General features: G+C 42.2%; 1 protein-coding gene across 6 annotated transcripts in view; it reads left to right on the forward strand.

The window, feature by feature from the left end:
• The window catches only part of greb1l (GREB1 like retinoic acid receptor coactivator), a 233,688-nt gene that overhangs the window by 141,212 nt on the left and 68,413 nt on the right, over positions 1-24,063 (forward strand). For all 6 annotated transcript variants that reach the window (XM_055634189.1, XM_055634186.1, XM_055634184.1 and 3 more), the window contains 8 exons: positions 2,719-2,895; positions 7,425-7,601; positions 10,000-10,152; positions 12,909-13,040; positions 14,251-14,403; positions 18,987-19,103; positions 20,890-21,027; positions 23,201-23,386. In XM_055634189.1, the coding sequence (XP_055490164.1) occupies positions 2,719-2,895; positions 7,425-7,601; positions 10,000-10,152; positions 12,909-13,040; positions 14,251-14,403; positions 18,987-19,103; positions 20,890-21,027; positions 23,201-23,386 (1,233 nt within the window). The remainder of the gene's footprint in view (positions 1-2,718; positions 2,896-7,424; positions 7,602-9,999; positions 10,153-12,908; positions 13,041-14,250; positions 14,404-18,986; positions 19,104-20,889; positions 21,028-23,200; positions 23,387-24,063) is intronic.

The raw sequence follows: 24,063 nt of genomic DNA on the forward strand, positions 1-24,063 counted from the left end.
AGTGAACAAACAGCATCATGAAGCCCAAGGAACACACCAGACAGGTCAGGGATAAAGTTGTGGAGAAGTTTAAAGCAGGGTTAGGTTATAAAAAAAAATCCCAAGCTTTGAACATCTCACGGGGCACTGTTCAATCCATCATCCGAAAATGGAAAGAGTATGGCACAACTGCAAACCTACCAAGACATGGCCGTCCACCTAAACTGACAGGCCGGGCAAGGAGAGCATTGATCAGAGAAGCAGCCAAGCTTCTCAGAGCATTGATCAGGATACTGAGTTGGATGATCAGCCATGATCATATTAAATGGCGGTGCAGGCTCGAAGGGCCGAATGGCCTACTCCTGCACCTAATTTCTATGTTTCTATGTTTTTCTAAGCAGGCCCATGGTAACTCTGGAGGAGCTGCAGAGATCACAGCTCAGGTGGGAGAATCTGTCCACAGGGCATCTATTAGTCGTGCATTCCACAAATCGGGCCTTTATGGAAGAGTGGCAAGAAGAAAGCCATTGTTGAAAAAAAGCCAGAAGAAGTCCCGTTTGCAGTTTGCCACAAGCCATGTGGGGGACACAGCAAACATGTGGAGGAAGGTGCTCTGGTCAGATGAGAACAAAATTGAAGTTTTTTGGCCTAAATGCAAAACGCTATGTGTGGCGGAAAACTAACACTGCACATCACCCTGAACACACCATCCCCACTGTGAAACATGGTGGTGGCAGCATCATGCTGTGGGGATGCTTTTCTTCAGCAGGGACAGGGAAGCTGATCAGAGTTGATGGGAAGATGGATGGAGCCAAATACAGGGCAATCTTGGAAGAAAACCTGTTAGAATCTGCAAAAGACTTGAGACTGGGGCGGAGGTTCACCTTCCAGCAGGACAACGACCCTAAACATACAGCCAGAGCTACAATGGAATGGTTTAGATCAAAGCATATTCATGTGTTAGAATGGCCCAGTCAAAGTCCAGACCTAAATCCAATTGAGAATTTCTGGCAAGACTTGAAAATTGCTGTTCACAGACGCTCTCCATCCAATCTGACTGAGCTTGAGCTATTTTGCAAAGAAGAATGGGCAAAAATTTCAGTCTCTAGATGTGCAAAGCTGGTAGAGACATACCCCAAAAGACTTGTAGCTGTAATTGCAGCGAAAGGTGGTTCTACAAAGTATTGACTCAGGGGGGCTGAATACTTTTGCACGCCACACTTTTCAGTTTTTTATTTGTAAAAAAAATTTGAAAACCATGTATCATTTTCCTTCCACTTCACAATTATGCACCACTTTGTGTTGGTCTATTGCATAAAATCCCAATAAAATACATTTACGTTTGTGGTTGTAACGTGACAAAATGTGGAAAAGTTCAAGGGGTATGAAAACCTTTGCAAGCCACTGTATGTCAGATTTTTAAGTAAGTCAAAATCACCATTCCTGTACCCTGCCTGAAATATGTTGTTGAGACTACTAACTGTCTCAGCGGCATCTGGCTGCGTCCAGGGCACTTTCTGTGGCACGTGGCCTTCTGGGTAAGCACCACCGCCATTACCGGCTTGTTTCCGACTTATACTTGAGTGATCGTAGTTCTGGAAATTACAAACTGCCTTGGTTGCACTAGGGGCTGAGTACAGAATTGTTTACGAAAGTGCGAGTTTCCGGAGTCACTGCCTCAAAAAAGCAGGCAGCATCATCAGAGACCCACGCCACCCTGGCCACACACTCATTCCACCCCTGGCATTGGCAAGAAGGTACAGGAGCCCTGAAAACTGTATTGACCTGGGTTCAACCTCATCGTTTCCTTCCCCTGACAGCCCATTAGGCTCCCTAAAATCCCACAAAACTGTTCCGGAAGACGCGACTGCCTGTTCTGCCCCACCAAATAAGCTACCTTGACTGGGTTGAACTACTGGGTTAGATAACAGCTTCTTCCTGACAGCCATTGGGCTATTAAACACAACTTCTAATAAGCTCTGAACTACATAGATTATTATTGTTATTATTGCACAATTATTGTTTGTTTTTTATGTGTACATATGCATGTGTGTATATACACTGAACTTTTTTTCTTCTCATTAATTGTTGTTTACAGTGTACTATGTTTACGTATTCTGTTGTGCTGCCGCAAGTAAGAATTTCATTGTTCTATCTGTGACATATGTGGCAATAAAACACTCTTGACTCTTGAGTTGATGTAAGTCGTCTACAGCATACATTGGAGTGTCTGTAAATGTATATAATATGCATATACTGTACTTACACACAGACATTCCCCAATAATATATATATTGTTCTTTGTACCAGTACAACCAAAGATTTTGATGCACCTGAGTACTTTGGCAACCATCGTCTGCAAAAGGGTGTGCATATCTCAACGATACAATAAAGCATTGCAGATTTTTACATTTTCTAATTTATTGAACCATGCACAATAGGAAGCTAGCAGCTGAGGGTTCTTTACCATATGATCTCTCATTCAGTGTCATTCGGAAGAGAGAGAGTAAAGTTACTGTCATTACATGCTCCAAAAAGCTTTCAAGCTGTGGAACAATATTTTGGGCAGTGCGTTTTAGTGAATCACGACACAATTGTCGCAACAATAATTGTAATTTTCTCCAACTGTCTTAAACAAAGCTTTTAATTTCCGGTGGTAAGCAGCCGAGTTCAATTTTATGTTGTTGATATTGTTTTGTAGCATTGTTCATGTCATCACATCTCTTTACTTTAATTTAGGTTACTGCCAGGCTGGCAAGGACTTGCGCTTGGTATCACTCTCTGCAGAACAAATTGACATTCCACCAGGCTTTGTGTTGGTGGGAGCCAAATCTCCAAATCTTCCTGAGCACATTCTGATCTGTGCAGTTGATAAGCGATTCCTGCCAGATGACAATGGAAAGAATGCACTTTTAGGTAAGAAGTTTCTTGTTTTTAACATGTTATCAGTTATTTGACAGTACATTTATTAGTTACATTTTTCCCCCCTTTGCCTGAACATTCTGTTCTTGTGTAGGAAGGAACTGCAGAGGCTGGTTTACACTAAAGGTAGGCATAAAATGCTGGAATAACTCAGCGGGACAGGCAGCATCTCTGGAGAGAAGGAATGGGTGCGGAGATAGAGTTCGGGGATAGGGCCAGTGTACGCCTGGAACAGTGATTGTTCAACGTACCCTACAAAGAGCCAGGCATAGCTGGGGCCCATATGAGTGCCCATGGCTATGCCTTGGATTTGGACAAAGTGGGAGGAATCGAAGGAGAAGTTGTTAAGAGTAAGGACCAGCTCTGCTAGGCAGAGGAGAGTGTTGGTTGAGGGGAAAGAGGAAGAAACGGAGGGCTTTAAGACTTCCTGGTGGGGGGTGGAGGTGTAGAATGGTTGAACATCCATAGTAAAGATGAGGGAATGGTACTTGGAAAATGGAAGTCATCGAAGAGACGAAGGGCATGCGAGGTGTCCTGGACATAGGTGGGGAGGGATTGTAGCAGGGGATAGGATGGAATTGAGATATGTGGAAATGAATTCAGTGGGACAGGAACAAGCAAAACCAATGGGTCTCCCAGGGCTGTTCTGATTATGGATTTTATGGAGGAGGTAAAACCTGGTTGTGTGGGGCTGGGTACCGATTTGTTTGGAGGCTGTGGATGGCAGACGCAGATACATTTTTGTATTTGTATAAAGGTCCACAGGATAGACGGTGCCACAGATTGTCAGCATTCACTTCTTTTTTAATTTATGACAAAGTTCATTTCACTCAGATCCTTTAAATTCTTAAAGGGAATATTCCCTGCATTCCACACCCACCACCCCAAACCCACACCATCACCTTGCTCCCACTTCTCTCCTCCACCAATCTAACAAAATTGAACTAGCACATATTATTGGTGCTCCACTGTACCGGAGCAGATATTTGATCTTTTCTCTGTGTTGAATTTTGGATTTAATTTACGTAGTTAATTTGCCATGGAGAAAGAAGATCAGAGAGTTAATTCATCTGAACAACCTTTTTGAAATCTGGTTCCCTGTCTCTGAGACTTTGTAACCGATTGCTGGAGCAGTTTTGGGAGTTTGGCAGATGAGGAAATATATAAATAAAATCTTTTTGGTTTTAGTTAGATGTTAGTGGATAGAATTAATCTATATTAGATAGTAATGAGTTCTTCAAAATGGATTTCGAAATTTAGAAAATTTATAGATTTGCCACCTTGTTTTAAGATTCAGATTCAGATTCAGATTCAATTTTAATTGTCATTGTCAGTGTACAGTACAGAGACAACGAAATGCATTTAGCATCTCCCTTGAAGAGCGACATAGCAAACGAAGAGCGACATAGCAAACTTACCTTATTTTAAGCTACGGACAAAACGTTTTCTCCAAGCTTATTTTGCAGGTGGAAGGGTAAAGAGGAATACAGTTAAACAGGGTGGAAACAGGCCCTTTGGGTTAACATACCCATGCCGACCAACATACCCCATCTACGTTAGTTCCACCTGCCTGCAAATGGCCCTTAGCCTTCTAAGCCTATTCAGGTGCCTGTCCAAATGTTTCTTATTAAACGTTGGGATAGTACCTGCGTCAGCTACCTCATCAGGCAGCTCATTCCATACACCCACCAACCTTTGTGTAAAAAGATTGCCACTTTGGTTCCGACTAAATCTTTCCTCCCTCACCTTAAACCTCTGGTGTTTGAATCCAAGAATAACTGGATACTATTTTCATTTTTGAATAATATGCTACCAGAGAATTGATGTTGTTCAATTAGTTTTTAATACACATGCTATTTGTTTTAAACTAAATGGAATTATGTATCTTCAACAGGAAATATTCAGTTTCTGCATTTAATCCTTCATCCACCCTTACCTTATTTTTTTTATGGCATCTGCCATGAGTACAGGTGCACAACCTTTTATCCGAAAGCCTTGGGACCAGACACTTTTCGTAATTCGGAATTTTTCGGCTTTCGGATTGGAAGATTTTTAGCGTAGATTTTAACGGCTGTCTCAGTGGTAGAGTGCTCGGCTCATATCCGCAAGGTCGCGAATTTGCGCCTCGATCCCGGCAGTTACTCGATCGCGAGTTTGAGTCTTCAATGTAGTTTTTTCTTGCAGAATAGGAGAGAATAGGGAGGGTTAGGCTGGGATCATTCTCTTCGAGATAATCTTAGTGCGGGAGACAAGTATAGGAGAGGTGTACTGACTGTGTGGGCAGAACTTTGGAAGTGATTGCCCACCATTCTCAAAAGCCGCTGTGTCTCCCTGTCCCTCCAACTCCAGAGGAATCCGCTCCCCGATGGGCTGCTACGGCGACAAGTGGCAGTTCGCCCACAGACCAAGCTGCGCCACCCCAAGAATAAGACGTACCTTGCACACCATCAGCTTCTGCCCCTACGGGGAGCATGTTCCTCTGGAGTTGGAGCGGGGCTGGGCTGGAGTTGCTGATCTGGGATCTCCGTGCTTGCAGTGGGCCTGGGGGTCTGTGTCTCGATGAGGGGGCGCAGCTCGGGCTTTGTCGAACTGCCACTTGTCGCCGTAGCGGCCCATCGGGGAGCGGCTTCTGGTGGTCCTGACGTCTTCGGCCACCCCCCTGTACAGGAGCTGAGACTGGGAACTGTACCGCCCTTGCAGGTGAGCAGGAGAGTGGGGTTGTTTGCAGTTGCAGAGGGAGGGGGCAAGAGCGGTACAGTTTCCAGTCTCAGCTCCTGTCCAGGGGGGTGGCCGGAGACGTCAGGACCAACAGGAACCCGCTCCCCGATGGGCCGCTACAGCGACAAGTGGCAGTTCGCCCACAGCCCGAGCTGCGCCCCCTCATCCGCAACCCGGGTTCCTCTGGAGTTGGAATGGGGCTGGGCTAGAGTTGCTGCTGGCTGTGAGTCTCTGGGATCTCCGTGCTTGCAGTCGGTGTCCCGTTGGTCCTGACGTCTCCGGCCACCCCCCTGGACAGGAGCTGAGACTGGGAACTGTACCGCCCTTGCCCCCTCCCTCTGCAACTGCAAACAACCCCACTCTCCTGCTCACCTGCAAGGGCGGTACAGTTCCCAGTCTCAGCTCCTGTACAGGGGGGTGGCGGGAGACATCACAGCCCGAGCTGCGCCCCCTCATCCGCAACCCCAAGAACAAGACATACCTTGCACACCATCAGCTTCTGTCCCTACGGGAAGCGTGTTCCTCTGCAGTTGGAACGGGGCTGGGCTGCTGCTGGCTGTGGGTCTCTGGGATCTCCGTGCTTGCAGTGGGCCTGGGGGTCGGTGTCCCGTTGGTCCTGACGTCTCCGGTGACTGGCATTGTATGCTGGCATCGCCGACGTGAAGACAGTGCAAAGCCCCCGCGCCGGTGCAATGGGCGGGGAACTGGAGAGGGGAGGGAAGGGGTCACATACATGGCCGGGAAGCAGAGGGGTGTAGGTGGGGTGAAACTGAAGGGAGCGACAATCTGCTGCTGCCTGCCCGCTGAGTTAAAACGTTCCCACGCAAGACTCACGATACACTGTGTATCGTGAGTCTACCGTGGGAACTTTTTAACTCAGCGGGCAGGCAGCAGTAGATTGTCAATTATTAACCCTCCCGCGCAATATACCCTCACCTCTTTTATGAATGGGGATTTAGTTCCCCTTTCTTCGAGGACCGACCGGAGGTTCCGCTGTCACCTCTGTGGGCCGCCCTCGGTGAACGTCTTCAAGGACCTTTCTTCAAGGACTGAAAAAATGTCCGCTATTCGGAGCTTTTCGTTATTTGGATCGTCGGATAAAAGGTTGTGCACCTGTAATAGAATTAGAGTCACTTTAACTGTGGTAGTAAATTTAGTCCTTTATCTTTCAAGTGCTTATGCCCTTTAAAGGTTGTGTAAAATTTGCATCCCATAGCAGAAGTAAATTCTGGAAATATCTCACTGATATTCTTTTCCTGGGAAGAAAATTCCGTATTTGAAACCGATTATAGACACAAAGTGCTGAAGTAACTCAGTGGGTCAAGCAGCACCTCTGGAGAAAAAGGATGGGTGACGTTTCAGGCCAGGACCCTCCTTGGACTGAAAGTCATTAATTTGATCCAGTTACCCAGATAACCATTTACAGAAATTATAAACACATTTAACCAAATGGTCACAATAAGGATTTTCTCCCTCCCTGGCCCTCAGTCTGAAGAAGGGTCTCGACCCGAAACATCACCTATTCCTTTTCTTCAGAGATGCTGCCTGACCCGCTGAGTCACTCCTGCATTTTGTGTCCATCTTCGGTGTAAACCAGGATCTGCAGTTCCTTCTTACACACAATAAAAGAATTTTACTTATGTCGACTTGGAATTGGGAGTCTGAACAAATCTTACAGAGGGAAAGCAATCCATTCAACTGAAGTGCTTCACAGGAAACAACATTTTTTTCTTGTGAGGTACTCTTGAATCCCAATGATTCATCATCATCACTGCCTGTTCATGGTCCTGTTAATGTGACTACAGGTTTCTCGGGAAACTGCATAGGCTGCGGGGAGAAAGGATTTCGGTACTTCACTGAGTTTTCCAATCACATCAACTTAAAGCTGACAACCCAGCCGAAGAAGCAGAAACACTTAAAATATTACCTCGTCAAAAACTCGCAAGGTGTTTTCTCAAAGGGACCTTTAATTTGCTGGAAAGGTAATCAAACTTAATACGGCATCTCTCTCTCTCAAGCTATATTAGACATTTTATTTGTGATAATCAACAATTTTTAGCTTGATTTTCTTTGGTACCTTTCAAGTTTTTGAATGTGATCAGATATTCATTGTAGTATTTGATAACAATCAAGATAATAATAACACCCATATTAGTAACCAGACGGGAAGGATTTTTTTAATGTTGTAAGTGCACGTTTGTATATAAAAATTGGATTTGTCATGTTGCTAAAATATCAAACTAAGATTGCATAATATATTGACTTTCTGCGCGAAATATTACATGGTAAGATCTTTCAATTTTCGCTTTGCCTACAAATGCAAAGGTGAAATATCTACTAATTCCTCACCTTCTTGTATAAATTAACAGGACAGGCTTTCATTACTTCTAATGTAAAGCATCGGGAGAGTCCAGAGAAGAAAAGCTAAATAGAGATACTGTAATTGTGTGATTGCAGGGGAGATTTGCCTTCATTATTTTAAATGCACTACAGATGTAAATGCCTTGCATAAACATCCATGTTAGTAGTCTATGACCAACATAGACTTGAACCCGACTTTGTATTTATTTTGAAGTGCTTAATCAGTGACATAATGTAACAAGGTGAGATCTTTTTCGCCAGTTAGATCTAGCTGACTAACATCCCAGTGACTTAGTTTAGTTTAGTTTAGTTTAGTTTAGAGATGCAACATGGAAAGAGGCCCTTCGGCCCACCAAGTCCGTGCCAACCAGCGATCCCACACACTAATAGTATCCTACACATACACTAGGGATAATTTACTATTTTACCAAAGCCAAGTAACCTGCAAACGTGTACGTCTTTGGATTGTGGGAGGAAACATGAGCACCCGGAGAAAACCCACGCGGTCACAGGGCAAAATCGAATCCGGGTTTCTGGCGCTGGAAGGCAGCAATTCTACCGCTGCGCCACCGTGCCACCTCTTGAAGACTCAAACTTGTCTGGACATCTTTATATGAAAAACGGTTTGAGTGTTTGAATATTGCTTTAAGTTGTAGTTTTGAAAGTTTGTTTGCAGTTTTTTAGCAAAATGAATTGGAATGTTCAAATATGACCTGAACACTCTGGGTTATTGTCATGCAAATAGAAAAGTATGCAGTCAATGGCAAGACACTTACAAAGCATTGATGTACAGAGGGGTCTTAGGGTTCGAGCCCATAAATTCCTGAAAGTGGCAACGCGTATAGTAAAGAAAGTGTATGGTATACATGCATTAATCAGGTGGAGCATTGAGTATAAGAGTCAGGAAGTCATGATGCAGCTTTATAGGACTTTGGTCAGACCACGTTCAGTATTGTATGCAGTTCTGGCCGTCATTACAGGAAGGATGTGGAGGCTTTAGAGGAGATGCAGTTGAGCTTTAGAAGAATGCTATCTTGATCAGAGGGTATTAGCTGTAAGGAGTTAGATTGCTTTCTCTGGAAAGTAAGATGCTGAGAGGAGACCCGATAGAAATCATGAAAGGTATAAATGGGGTAATTGGTCAGAACCTATTTCTCCAGGTGGGAATGTCAAAGACGAGAGGGCATAGCTTTAAGGTTGGAGGGGCAAAGTATAAAGGAGATGTGCGGGGTAAGTTTTTTTTTCCACAGAGAGTAGTGGGTGCCTGGAACGCGCTGCCAGGGGTTGTGGTGGAGGCAGATTTGATAGTGGCATTTAAGAGGCTTTTTAGATGGGCACATTGATATGCAGGGACTGGAGGGATATGGACCATGTGCAGGCAAAGGAGATTGGTTCAACTCGTCATCACATTGGGCATGGATATTGTGGAGCAGAGGACTTGTTACTGTGCTGTACTGTGATATAATTATATTATATTCATGCCAATGAAGTGGCAACGGGCCAAACACACAAACATTCTTTAAAAGAATGATTCCAGGAATGAATGGGTTGGCATATGATGAGCGTTTGACAGCACTGGGCTTCTACTCGCTGGAGTTTGGAAGGTTTGAGCGGGGTCCTCATTGAAACTTACAGAATAATGAAAGGCATAGATAGAGTGGATGTGGAAAGGATGGGAGAGTCTAGGACCAGAGGTCATAGCCTCAGAATTAGAGGGCGTTCTTTTAGAAAGGAGCTGAGGAGGAATTTTTTTAGTCAGAGGATAGTTGCATGGAACACATTGCTGCAGAGGGTTGTGGAGGCGAAGTCAGTGGATATTTTTAAGGCACAGAGAGACAAATGCTTAATTAGAATGGGTGTCAATGGTTATGTGGAGAAGGCAGGAAAATGGGATTTGGAGGCAGAGATCAGCCATGATTGAATGGCAGAATAGACTCGATGGGCCAAATGGCCTAATTCTACTTCTATAACTTGTGAACACAACTAATAATAACGTTCACTGTGTTTGAATATTATTAGAATGCCGGACTCGTCAATTGCCCAGCAGTTACTCGTCTGCAGTAACTTCAACCAAGATAGTTACCACAGTTGTTGGATCCACCACATCTTCTCCGAATATTGACACCGTCTCATCTAGTGTTTGCAGTACCACCATTGCCAGCTGTCAGACCGGTAAGCTTTTCACTTTGCCGCCTACACCATATAACCATATAACAATTACAGCAGGGAAACAGGCCATCTCTGCCCTCCTAGTCTGTGCCAACCACTTATTCTCCCCTAGTCCCATCTACCTGCACTCAGACCATAACCCTCCATTCCTTTCCCGTCCATATACCTATCCAATTTATTTTTAAATGATAAAATCGAACCTGCCTCCACCACTTCCACATGCGTTCAAAGGTGCAGTGTGTTGTATAGAATACAATCTATATTGCATGATAGATCAGCCATGAATGAGAGGATAGATCAGCCATGATTGAATGGCGGAGTAGACTTGATGGGCCGAATGACCTAATTCTGCTCCTGTCATCAATGCTGGAGTAACTCAGCGGGGCAGGCAGCATCTCCGGAGAGAAGAAATGGGTGACCTTTTTGGGTCGAGACCCTTCTTCAGACCAAACATCTGCAGTTCTTTCCTGCATAAGACAATACTTCATGGTACTTAACTGATTTTGCTTACCTTGAGATATTGGTCAGTATTCATTTATGATGGACACTCAACCAAGAAAATTATTAAAGAGCAGTCAGTATTTTTACATGTGTGCAATATGTTTTCAAATTCATGAAGCCTAATCATTGATTTTCTTGTTGGGGGTTTTGCTCTCTCTTTTGCTCAATCCTATTTTTGCCAACAAAAACAGTTTGGAGAATTTTCACAGTGGCGCAGTAGTAGAGATGCTGGTTTTACAGCGACAGAGACCTGAGTTTGATCCTGACTACGGGCCCTGTCTGTACAGAATTTGTGCGTTCTCCCTGAGGGACAATTTACAGAAGCCAATTAACCTACAAACCTGCACGTCTTTGGAATGTGGGAGAAAACCCATGAAGTCACAGGAGGAACGTGTAAACTCCACACTGACAGCACCCATGGTCAGGACCGAACCTGGGTCTCTGGTGCTGTGAGGCAGCAGCTCTACCCCTGTACCACTGTGTCGCCCCAACAAGTTGGCGTATATGTATGATTGTGCAACAAGAATGACTGCAATTGAGAGATTTTGCATGAGTTAGAATGGAAACTTTCATAAACATTTAAGTGCTTCCCTTTTCCTCCGTTCGAGGTAGTATGAATCATAAATGCTTATCTGCTGCTTAACTGAGCAGTCTCTGTTTAGTCTCAAACAACGTCCTTGCATCGCACATATCAAGAAGTGCCCTTGGCCATTATCAAAACTGAAAAGTAATTATAAGCAATAAGCAATGACTTTATCTCAAAGGAGATTGAAATTTAAAAGTGTAGAATTGATGAATTGATGACACTCACTCTGGTAAAATATATTCAGATGCAGCCATGACCCTTCAGGATAGACATATTAGCCATGGAAAGACTGTAGTGCAGACTCAAAAGAGGTACATGTGGCTTTCTAATAGCTAATTTATAAAGGCAACATCCATAAGATAGGTTTTTATTCCCTTGAGTTTTCAAGGTTAAGGCAATGATGTAACTGAATTGCTTAAAGTAATTAAATAGTCACTCTGTGGGTATGTTTTAATCAATTTGAAAAATGTTCAGGGGTTTGTGACAGTTAGATTTTTTTATTAGATGAGTACATGAAAGATAGAATGACAGTCAGGTAGATGGAGATATAGAATAACTTTGAGCTAATTTGAAGATGGAACAAAAGATAGACACGAAAAGCTGAAATAACTCAGCAGATCAGACAGCATCTCTGGAGAAACGGAATAGGTGACATTTCGGGTCGGGAAGCATCTATTTATTTTCTCCAGATATGCTGTCTGACCCGCTGAGTTACTTTTTGTCTATCTTCGGTGTAAACCACCACATGCAGTTCCTTCCTACACATTGAAGGTAGAACAGTGGGGTAAGGTTGTTGAAACGAGGAGATTCAAAAGCCTGGCTTTGTTCCTAACTTGTATTCTCTTTGTTTCCCCCTTTTCCATGACTCTTATCTCACAAGCTAATTACATTGTCCCAGTTCCACTGCAGCCTTGCCCAAGATAAGCAAAATCGGCACACACTAGTGACTTTGTTACATCATTGCTTTCTTTCTCAGAATTCAGTTATAAATGCTATCATTTATATCATTACAGACTTTCAGCATTCAATTAAAATAATACATTCTGGAACTGTGTGATTGAAAATAGCTGAATGTGGGAAAATCGTCGAGCATTTTGAAAAACTGCTGATTTTGTGCTTCATTTTATTACAAATAATCGGCCAAATAGAATGTTTTTGTACTTCTCAATGGATCACCTGAGATATTTATTTTTCAATAGCGTTTATACTGTACATCCTTCATAAGACTGCACATGTCAATAAATGTTAATCTTGTTTAATTACACTGTATTATCCTACTTTTGTTCTACAATAATTCACTAGTCATAGAGTCATAGAGTGATACAGTGTGGAAACAGGTCCTTCGGCCCAACTTGCCAACATGTCCCAGCTACACTAGCCCCCCTGCCCGCGCTTGGTCCATATCCCTCCTATCCATGTAAACTAGAAAGCATTTAAATACCTTGCTAACTCATAACTATATACAAGTATAAAACTCAACGAGTATAAAACCCAACAAGTGTAAAACACAATGTATAGTGGGAAAATATTCTGTTGTGAATGTGATGTAAACTGTTAGTCAAAATATGTGCTATCAAGTGGAAGGTTTGAAAGTTACAATTACTCAACTTTCATGCTGCTGTGACTAAAGAGCAGAATGGCAGGTTAATTTGTAATATTTCATGCATTATAGAATCAACATTCAGCTATGGTTCAGCAGCATCTTCTGCCGGCTTTTCTGGATGTCAGGACCTGTCCAGGAGTGGAAATGTAGCAAAACCTGTTACAATAGCTGCACAACAACTTGTGAAGCCTCCAACTTCAGGTGACTTTTTAACTTTTCTTATTTCAAAGCAAATCCTGCAGCTTTCTACGTATGGAATCAATTCGATCACATACTATTATGGTCATTGCCTATCAGAGCAGACATTTTATTCCAATAAGATTATTATTTGATATATTATTTGTATTCAGTTTGACCGCATAATCTATCTCCCAACTCATGCTTTTCCAGCATCTTACCATTGTTAACATTTTGTTTAGTATAATTTAGAGATACAGTGCGAAACGAGACCCTTTAGCCCACGGAGTCCGCGCTGACCAACAATCACCCATACATCAGCACTATCCTACATCATAGGGACAATTTACAATTTTTACCGAAGCCAATTAACCTATAAACCTGTGCGTCTTTGGAGTGTGGGAGGAAACCGGAGCACCCGCAGAAAACCCACATGGTCATGGGGAGAACGTCCAAACTGCATACAGACAGTCCCTGTGGCCAAGATCTAACCCGGCTCTCTGGTTCTGTAAGGCAGCAACTCTACTGATGCAGCACCGTCCCAACCCTTTGTCTTAACTGTTTTCTGCATTATAAAATCTGTGGGTTTTTAAACTTCAATGGACCCTGTGCCACATTGGTTATGGCCTCAGTGGTGACCTCCTCTCCCCAGGCAAGCACTTTTTCCTTTGTGGGGTGGATCACAGTGGGGAGTATATGGGAAAAAACTGGGGCATCCAAAGGAAACCTATGCTGTTTGATATGATAATATGATAACATTTTGTATTCCTCATCTCTCAAAATCTTCACATTAGTTTCTCCCTTGGGTGTAATTCCCACATAAATCAGTACGTGGGAATAAGCAGCAAACAGGTCCCCTGAAAGGAACAAATATGGTTTGATTACTTGATACCTTGTGGCATGTCACAGTGAAATTCTTTGTTTTACATACCATACGCAAAGTATGCAGTTGCCATGTATAATGTGTCGACAAAGCTACAAGTGTTCAATGTAATCCACAATGGTCCCCTCTTAGTTGTCCGCAGCTTCCCCACGCTGGGTCCCTCTTTGTTCTCGGTGGCATGTCCTCGACCGACCTCCGGCAACCACACGTAACATCAAAGCAGAGTTAGGGGCCTTATCCAGATTTAGACGTGCATTTATCTCGGTCAGGAAACTCCAATTGTCATTCACCTGGACTGTTCTAAGATCATTATTGTAAATACTTATTTTATAACACGTTTGTCTTCTGCAGCTCCCTGTGCAAATAACCAGCCACCTGGGTCTATGCGAGTTAATGGTAATCCTAATAGTAACGGCAATAGTGGAAAATCCAATGTTTTCAATGCTGCTCGACCTCAACCTCTCTCAACATCATCAAGTCCTGGCTTGGCATCAGGAGAAAATAGTAAGATTCTTTTATAATTTCCAGTAACTGCACAATATAACCACCAATTGTTGTACCCGCATTATAACTATTTCTGATCATACCTGTTGCAATCATGTTCTTTTCTGATACACTTATTTAATTGTGTTCTTTCATTACTGATACAATTTGAATGAAACATTAATCATTATATCCTATGGTTTACGGTCTATTACATTATCATGGTGGAAACCGATAGTTCAGTTTAGTTTAGAAATACAGGGCGGAAACAGGCCCTTTGGTCCACCAAGTCCACGCCGACCAGTGATCCCCTCACACTAACACGATTCTGTATGATTACCTTACACTAGCAATATCCTACACACACCAGGGACAATTTACAATTTTAACAAGCCAATTAACCTACAAACCTGTATGTCTTTGGACTGTGGGAGGAAACCGGAGCTCCCGGAGAAAACCCACGCAGGTCACAGGGAGAGCGTACAAACTGCATACAGATAGCACCTGTAGTTAGGATTGCATTTGGGTCTCTGGTGCTGTTAGCCAGTACCACTACTGCAGCAGTGTTATGATTTTGTTATGTATGCTAATTCAATTGATGTACTCACAATACTAATGTGCAAGGACTTACAGAACAGGCACTCTTTAATGATTTCACCATTTTATCATGTACAAATTTTGACTGTTCCTTATTAAGAACATTTTGGTTAAAATATATACTGAAAATGTCCTATGTATTCAGGTTTGGAGCACTAACTTTGTATCCTACATGAACGAATGAGTTGAGTTCACCTCATTACTGGAGATGAGACCAGAACACACTGGAAGGGTTTAGTTGAAGGGTTTACATGTGGAATGTTTTAATCTTGCTGCCATTTTGCAGGAGTGATGCGAGAGGTTTACTTATCAACGTAAATCAGAATACTTAATTAAAAATGTGCCTCTGATATGATTTTAGCTCTTGCTGTACAGGTTTCATGGAAGTTGACAAAATATTAGGAAACTCTGGGGGATTGGATTGGATTGGAGTGGTGTAAATGTGCTGATTGTAAAGGGTGCACTGCAAATAAAGTTACAACATTTACAGGTGCTTTTCATCTTGTTTGCACGGTGATTATCCTTACAACCGCCAGTTCAAAGCTAGATTGCTTTCCCTAGATCCCAGATCCCAAGCCATACGTGCCACCCTCCCTTCCAACATGCTGGTCTCAATTGAAGCTCCCCCCCCCCCCCCCCCCCCACCTCCCCCCCCCCGGCCCCCCACCTCCCCCCCCCCCTCCTCCCCCCATCCCCCTCCCCTTGGGGATGGACTTTGTGCTTCCTCATAATGGGAACCATTGTGGGGGATGTTCTTTATGTTTAAAACTCTTCTTAATGTTATGTCTGTATTCCTTCTTTATGTGCTGCAAAATGGCAAGAAGCATTTCACTTCACTACACCTAGGTGTATGTGAATGTGACCAATAAAATACCTTTGATACTTTATTGTCCCATGTACCCTGGTACAGTGAAAATTCTTTGTTTTGTAAAACCATATTATCGATAGGCATAATCGTAGATAAGTACAAAAGTGCAATGATCGTGCTGTCAGAATAGTGGACTTTAATCAAGGCAGTTCACGGTCGCCACATTCTGGCGGCAACTTGTGCGTTTCAAGTTTCTTAAAATTATAGTCTTATCTTGGCCAGAAAGGCCGATTGTCCTGTTGGCAACATTGGGTCAGTGTAACAGACGTTGGCCTGGCATGGTATCGGTATCCTCCACTGCTGCTCTGCAGCTCCGTGCCACTACAGCCGGGTCTGATCTGACGAAGCATCTGCCTGACTTCTGCGGGGGCCTCCAGTGGCCCCTCCCCCCGGCTGCTACAGGACCCACAGATGCACCGTCCCCTCGCCTCCCGCAGTCGACCTCTCCATTTTTAGTTATCTTTGTTCAGGCATAAATGAGTGGCCAGGGTGCAAGGAGAAATTTGCTGTGATTCCCCAATCATCTGAGAGAGTAGATGTCTCAGCCGAAGGCTTGCAACCCAGACTGCGCTGAATTAATGCCAATATGGCCATAAGAAGCCTCCTGCTTCTAGAGGGAGCCAGTGCTTACACTCACCAGACTCTATGAAAAGGACACGGAGCTGAACCAAAGCTTATTCACAATGCTACAGAAGTGGAGAGGTGGATCAAAAGAATTGGAATGGAATAAGTGGTAATTTTCATTTTTTCGAACTGCCTCATAGAAAGACATTAGGAAAAAAATGTTTAGAGGATAATCTTGGAGAAATGTAACCACAGAATTGCTAAGTATCTTGTATTACTTTATCATTTTATTTATTCATGTGTGTATATATTTATATTATAGTATATGGACACATTGATCTGTTTTGTAGTAAATGCCTACTATGTTCTGTGTGCTCCGGCAAAGCAAGAATTTCATTGTCCTATCAGGGACACATGACAATAAACTCACTTGAACTTGAACTTAAATGGACTTTGGTATCAAATGGAACTCCCCCATATTGATTTAATCTACACTTCTGTGGAAGAAATTTATTTAGAGGGAAATTAATGGTAAAGAAAAGCGGAAACTTCGCAGATTTGCTTCGAGATTTTATAGTATGATCTCATGGAGAGATGGCTGCCGTTAACTGCTCACCAGTCCTCTGACTTCACAGCAGAATTAGACAACAGTTATACTGTGCTGTAAACAACTTTTGTTTTTTGTTAGATACAACCATACGAAAATATACTATCTGGTACATGGGTACCAATTATTTCATTAGTCATAACATACTTTTCGCTTATGTTAATCTTATTCAACAACAGATAGTTAATTCAAGTCAAAAGGGCATCTTGACATTATTCTATTTCAACTTTCAGGCGGCCCATGCCACCATCCCCTCTCCGAGCCAATCATAAGCCTCCCATATACTGCAACGTATCTACGCTACTAGCGGTAGGGGGCGCAGGTGATCCACTGCAACTCCTCATAGAAAGTTAAAACAAGCTTTGTTATCTGCACTATTTCATGTTTACATTTTCATCCACCCTTCAACACATTCCCAGACAAGAGATAATATCTCTACTCTTAATTTGCCGATTCCCACTAACATCTTTTGCACCTGGTCAAGCGAGAGCTTCCAATTGTCACATCCAAAACACCCTTTCGTTACCTTGTTCAATTCCAATCAAAATTAAATAAGGAAGGATATTAATGTTTCTTCCACAACTTCACACTGCCTCAGGTTAGCAGCCAATATAATCAGGTCCATTTCCTCACCAGCCATTTTCTCTTCTCCCCTCTGCCGATGGATAGAAGAATCTTCATAAGTGATAGGAGCAGAATTAGGCCATTTGGCCCATCAAGTCTACTCCGTCATTCAGTCATGGCTGATTCATCTTTCCCTCCTACCTCCATTCACCTGCCTTTTCCTCATAACCCTGACACATGTTCTAATCAAGAATCTATCTATCTCTGCTCTAAAAGCACATTGAAAGCACATACCCTCAGATTACAGAATGGATGGCACATGAAGCTTTTCACTGTATCTTGATACACATGACAATAATAAATTAATACCAATTGAAATTGACCACTAAATTCTGAAGTGATAATGAATCCCAGAGTACTTTCTCCCCTCAGGGGATTACAAATCATTGGTCTGAACTAGGGTCTCGACCCAAAACGTCACCTATCCCTTCTCTCCAAAGATGCTGCCCCACCTGCTGTTTCTCCAACATTTTTTGGTCTACCTTCAATTGTTCCAGCATCTGCAGTTCTTTCTTAAACAAATCATTGGATTGTGTGTCCCAGAGAAATGTGGATGCCTGATTTAAGTTTATTTAAGGCTGGGATGTAGATTCTTAGATTACAGGAAAATGGAGTTGGAATTGAAAGTCATATCAGCTATGATATTGAATACCGTAACAGGCTATTAAACTCAACTCAAACAAAACTCTGAACATTAATAGACCATTATCTGCTGATTTGCACTTTATCTGTTTATTTATTCATGTGTGTGACTGATTCCTATATTTGAAGAAAGACTATAGAATGGTAGAAGATATATGACACAAAATTCTTAAGGGGTTGATCTGTTCTATATTCATAAAGGGCCTACCATACTTTTTTCTGTTGTACAGAGGGTAGTTGAGGCCAGTTTCAATGGCTATATTTAAGAGGGAGTTAGATGTGGCCCTTGTGGCGGATCAGGGTGTATGGAGAGAAGGCAGGTACGGGAATCACATGGCCTAATTTAATTGTACACATGACTATCAATTGAAATTGACCACTAAATTCTGACAATAAACTCTCTTGAACTTGAACAACGGGCTTGAAGATTCATATTACCTGCTATTTATGTTCTCACATCATCTAAAAAGTCATTCTACCTCATCAGTTACTTTATGTCCTTGTTATACAACTCTTTATAGCAATAGCTTGAAAAATGGTTACACATTAAAAATAATCTTTGCATTAATACATGCAACAATATTTATTAATACATTGTAAAACTAATGAATGCAATAATAGAATTACTTAATGCAATAATAAATGCCTTGATATTTACCAATTTTCATGAGGAAATGAAAATCACTCCTTCTGTACTTGCAGGCATCATGACAAGCTCTGGACCACCTAAGAAGCGTCATCGTGGCTGGTCACCTGGTTCCCCCATTGCTGCGCCTACAGTAGTCCCTGTTCCAGCTGTGAGACCAGTGATGCGACCTGGTAAGTCTCTGGACACCCCATCCACCACCTCTTCTGGAGATGCTTGCCGTATTACTACCCCAGTTTCAATGAGTTATTTGAGGAATTTTTACTTCTCATTTAGATTCTGACCAGTGATATTATCTGAGAACACAGTGTCAAGTAACACATGGCCACACCAAGTTCTACCAATACATGTTATTCCCTTATCATGTATCTGTATGCTGAGAATGGCTCGATTGTAATCATGTATTGTCTTCCCGCTGGCTGGCTAGCATGCAACAAAAGCTTTTCACTGTACCTCGCTTGGTACATGTTACAACAAACTATCTGAAACTGAAATTAAATTTAAGTAAGAAGGGAGCTAATGCATTCGATTCGCACCATAATATCAGCTCCTAGACTATAATTTCTATCCAAGAACATCATCTGGACTGAGCTTAATGTTTGCACAACTGATCCTTGGATGAGGTTATGCCTTCTTCGTGGGCCTTCATTCCCAAGACCACTTACTCCATCTTTGTTGACACTATCCTTGTCTCTGCCAAGCTACCGTTGAACCCCTTAGCTGTGCTACTTATGAACTAGACTGTTTCAAATATCCTCCTGGATAATGTTCTCTCTTCCACCCTGTGTAGATTTGAAACCAAAACAGTATTTCCCAGATTGTCATTTGCATAAAGAGCTGTTTACTCACCACCACATCTATGCTCAATGGCTCCCAGGTGAACAACATCTCAATTTTAAATTATTTTCCTTATTTCCAAATCCCGCCAAACCTTTGCCAATTTTTCATTTAATCATCTCTTGTCCAGCAACTCTCCATGATATCTATGCTCCTACAATTTTGGCCTCCTCTGTATCTCGAATTTTATTACTCCATCACTGGCAACAATGTCTTCAGTTGCTTAGACCCTAGTGCTCTCCTTAAATTCTTCTGATCCTTTAACTTCCTCTCCTTCCTTAGTCCTTAAGATTTGCTCTTTGGCTATGCTTTGGTTCATTTGCCCTCGAGACATTGTGGTATCAAATTTTATTTCAAAACCGTCTTGTGGTGTACCTTGAAGCATATTACCACATTAAAATCAAATGTAAATGCTGGGCACTGTTCTGACTGTAATTCCCTTTTGAAAACTAAGACTTAATCTAACAAACTTTTCACTAGTGGTAGTTTTAAAATCCTACATTCCTCAGACTCGCATCAATACTGCTCCTAACTGCCCATATTTTCCTGAAAATGTCCTTTTCGATCGTCCTCCAAATTTTACAGCTTTCTCACAAGAGGAGTTTAAAGGTGTGATAAATCAATGTTGTTCATTTTAGTAGAAACAAGGAACTGCAGGTGATGGATGTCACAGGGGTAGGCCATTTAGGACTGAGATGAAGAAAAACTTTTTCACCCAGAGAGTTGTGAATCTGTGGAATTCTCTGCCACAGAAGGCAGTGGAGGCCAATTAACTGGATGTTTTCAAGAGAGAGTTAGATAAAGTTCTTGGGGCTAACAGAATCAAGCGATATGGGGAGAAAGCAGGAGTACTGATTGGATGATCAGCCATGATCATATTGAATGGCAGTGCTGACTCGAAGGGGCGAATGGCCTACTCCTCCACCTATTTTCTACGTTTCTGTGATATGTCACCTATCCATGTTCTCGAGAGACGTTGCCCGACTCACTGACGTTCTGCAGCATTTGGTGTCTTTTTCTGTTAATTTTAGGACCACAAAACATGTTTAGGAATGACTTTTTAACATAATAATTTTGAGGAATACTGAGACTCTTATGCTTCTTCATTGTTTGTCTTCATAGATGCTATGGCACCCATGCCTGTTCTTCAGACAATGTCACCTGGAGTCTTGCAGCCTCAGGCAATACCTGCAGGGGAGACTGTTATCATCCCTGACAATTTATTAAACAATTCTGGAGTGAGACCTGTTATTCTGATGGGTACGTGGTTCAATTACCTTTCCTGACTTTCCAATTGGAACAGCTCAATTGGTAAATTGTGTTACCAATTTCAATTAGAAATTAATATAAGTTGCTCGTTAAGAGCTGTTTAAAGAGCTTTAAGTTAAAATTACATGGACTACGTTATACTGTGGGGGTAATTTGCTGAGTTCCTCACAGTAGCAGTGAAACATGAAACTAAGGAACTAAAATCCCCTTCTGGGAATCAATAAAATATTATCTTTTCTAAGATCAATTGCTCTGGGTAATGAGCGTGCTGAATGAAAATTACAGATTTTGTTCGTGATTTGGGTAAAACAGAATGTTCAGTCATGCTCAGTGATTAACTGAACATTTATCGCTACTATTTCCTGTGTATGATTTCAGCACACGTTTTAGACTGTGCTCTTGTACATATGGTATCAGTCTTTATTGTGTTCTTTGGATTAAGTTACTCGCTTCCTCTTCTAGAGACAGTGGACATGGTAGGATTGTCCAAGAAAAGCAATCACTTTCAGCTCCTACTGTGGTGACTATTTATTCGTTACAAGGAAGGGAATAATACATTATGTGGTGAAAGTTTTTTTTTTTAACTTCATAGCTCAATAATTTTCAAACAACGTATTTGTGGTCTCACTTTTGACTATGCCTCATCAATATACGAGTTCATGTGTGTTCTCGGTGTGGACTCCTGCCTATCAATGAGACCGAAGGCAGGCTGGGAGACCATTTTGCTGAACTCCTGCACTCAGTTCACCTTGGCCACCTCCCCCACCCTAGTCCCCTTGTTAATTTTATCATGAATTCATTCAGTATCACCTTGTCCCCAGGCAACAATGGGCCATTGTGGGTTTGACCTTTCCTGGGTCATCGATGCAGGCTCTGCTTTGTTCTATACCTTCCTATACCTCCAGTAACCCCCTCCCTGACTCTTAGTTTGATGAAGGGTCTCGACCCAAAACGTCACGTATTCCTTTTCTCCATAGATGCTTCCTGACCCGTTGAGTTTCTCCGGCATTTGTGTCTATCTTCAGTGTAAACCAGCATCTGCAGTTCCTTCTTACACTATTCAGGATTTGCAAGATTGCTGATGCTTAGATGAGTAACAGTGTCCAGCTAAAGCTGAACAACTATATGAGGTTAACACAGTAACTATTCCCTCCACACCAACCTTCATCTAATATATGTATAGATTATGGGTAGTTGAGGTTGATCAATAAGTAAGCTGTATCCAGTGGGATCCTTGATGTTTAACCAGGAGCATAACCAGGATACAACTGAAACTTTTTTTTATTGCCATCTGATAGTAATCAAGGCAAGAGATCTTGATTTTAATTAATTTGTATTTGTTTTATCTCAAAGACAATGAAACCAGCTGCTTTTTGCACCTCAACGCTTTTTTACCTGCAAGTTTGCCATACATGGAGATAGAAGGAACTGCAGAAGCAGGATTCTTGAGCAAAACACAAAACGTTATAAGGATAAATAGTTATAACAAAACGATTATTAAGGGATTGGACATGCTAGAGGCAGGAAACATGACCCCGATGTTGGTGGAGTGCAGAACCAGGGGCTACAGTTTAAGAATAAGGGGTAGGCCATTTAAAATGGCAATGAAGAAAAGCTTTTTCACCCAGAGAGCTGCGAATCTGTGGAATTCTCTGCCTCAGAAGGCATTGGAGGCCAATTCTCTGGATTCTTTCAAGAAAGAGTTAGATAGAGGTCTTAAAGAAAGCACAGTCAAGGGATGGGCTGAATGCAAGGGCGGAAATTGCTTTTAAAACATGGGGGGGACACAATTGCCTGGTGGCCCGATGACAAGTGTGCATGACAACTAACAATTTTATCTCCTCCCATCAAAAGTTTATGTATGTTTTTGATAGTTTGTGAATAGTTTACGTGTGTTATTGTTTCTCTCTCTTCTAGAAGGTTCCGAAATTTCATCCATTCCTTCTCTCCGGAGATGCTGCCTGTCCCGCCGAATTGCTCCAGCTTTTTATGTCCACTATAGTCTTTCTGTTGGCTGGTTAGCACAGGACAAATGCTTTTCACTGTACCTCGATACATGTGACAATTAACTAAACTAAACTAAACTATAATGTTCTCCTATGCACACATATAATTTGATCTTGAATATTATGGAAAGACTCATATGTTTTGTTTCTCTTTGCAGGTTATGGTTCTTTGCCATATTTTTATGGCAACGTTGGTGATATTGTAGTGAGTCCCCTACTTGTGAATTGTTACAAATTTCCACAGCCGACATCAGCTGAGCTGGAACAACTGGGAATTTCCAACGGCCAGATACTATCAGTGGAAAACATGATCCTCTTAACAATACAATATCTGATTCATCTTGGTAAGATTTTAAGTACTTTATTGTAAATATCTTGCATACACCATTTCTTCTATTTCTCCTACACTTGTCAATGAGTTCTGTAAGGATTTACAGCTGGCAAACCAATGTTGATCTCCAACGCTGGAGCTCGTGGAGCTAACAAGTGCACAACTAAATGAAGTTCTATTATGGATTTTGCTGGGTTTATAGTTGGAGATCAGTAGAGATTCCCAAAGAATTTTACAATCCCTTCACCTTTCTGCGTGTGATGCTCTGATTTATAAAATACTGAATCATTGAAATAAGGTAGTCATAGAGTTATATAGTGTGGAAACAGGCCCTTCGGCCCAACATGCCCACACTGGCCAACATGTCCCAGCTACACTAGTCCCACCTGCCTGCGTTTGGTCCATATCCCTACAAACTTGTCCTATCCATGTACCTGTCCAACTGTTTCTTAAACGTTGGGATAGTCCCAGCCTCAACTACCTCCTCTGGCAGCTTGTTCCATACACCCACCACCCTTTGAGTGAAAAGGTTACCCCTCAGATTCTTATTAAATCTTTTCTCCTTCACCTTGAACCTATGTCCTCTGGTCCTCGATTCCCCTACTCTGGGCAAAAGACTCTGTGAATCTACCCGATCTATTCCTCTCATGATTTTATACACCTCTATAAGATCACCATTCATCCTCCTGT

This window comes from Leucoraja erinacea, chromosome 4, assembly GCF_028641065.1.
Source record: "Leucoraja erinacea ecotype New England chromosome 4, Leri_hhj_1, whole genome shotgun sequence".
Classification (NCBI taxonomy): domain Eukaryota; kingdom Metazoa; phylum Chordata; class Chondrichthyes; order Rajiformes; family Rajidae; genus Leucoraja; species Leucoraja erinaceus.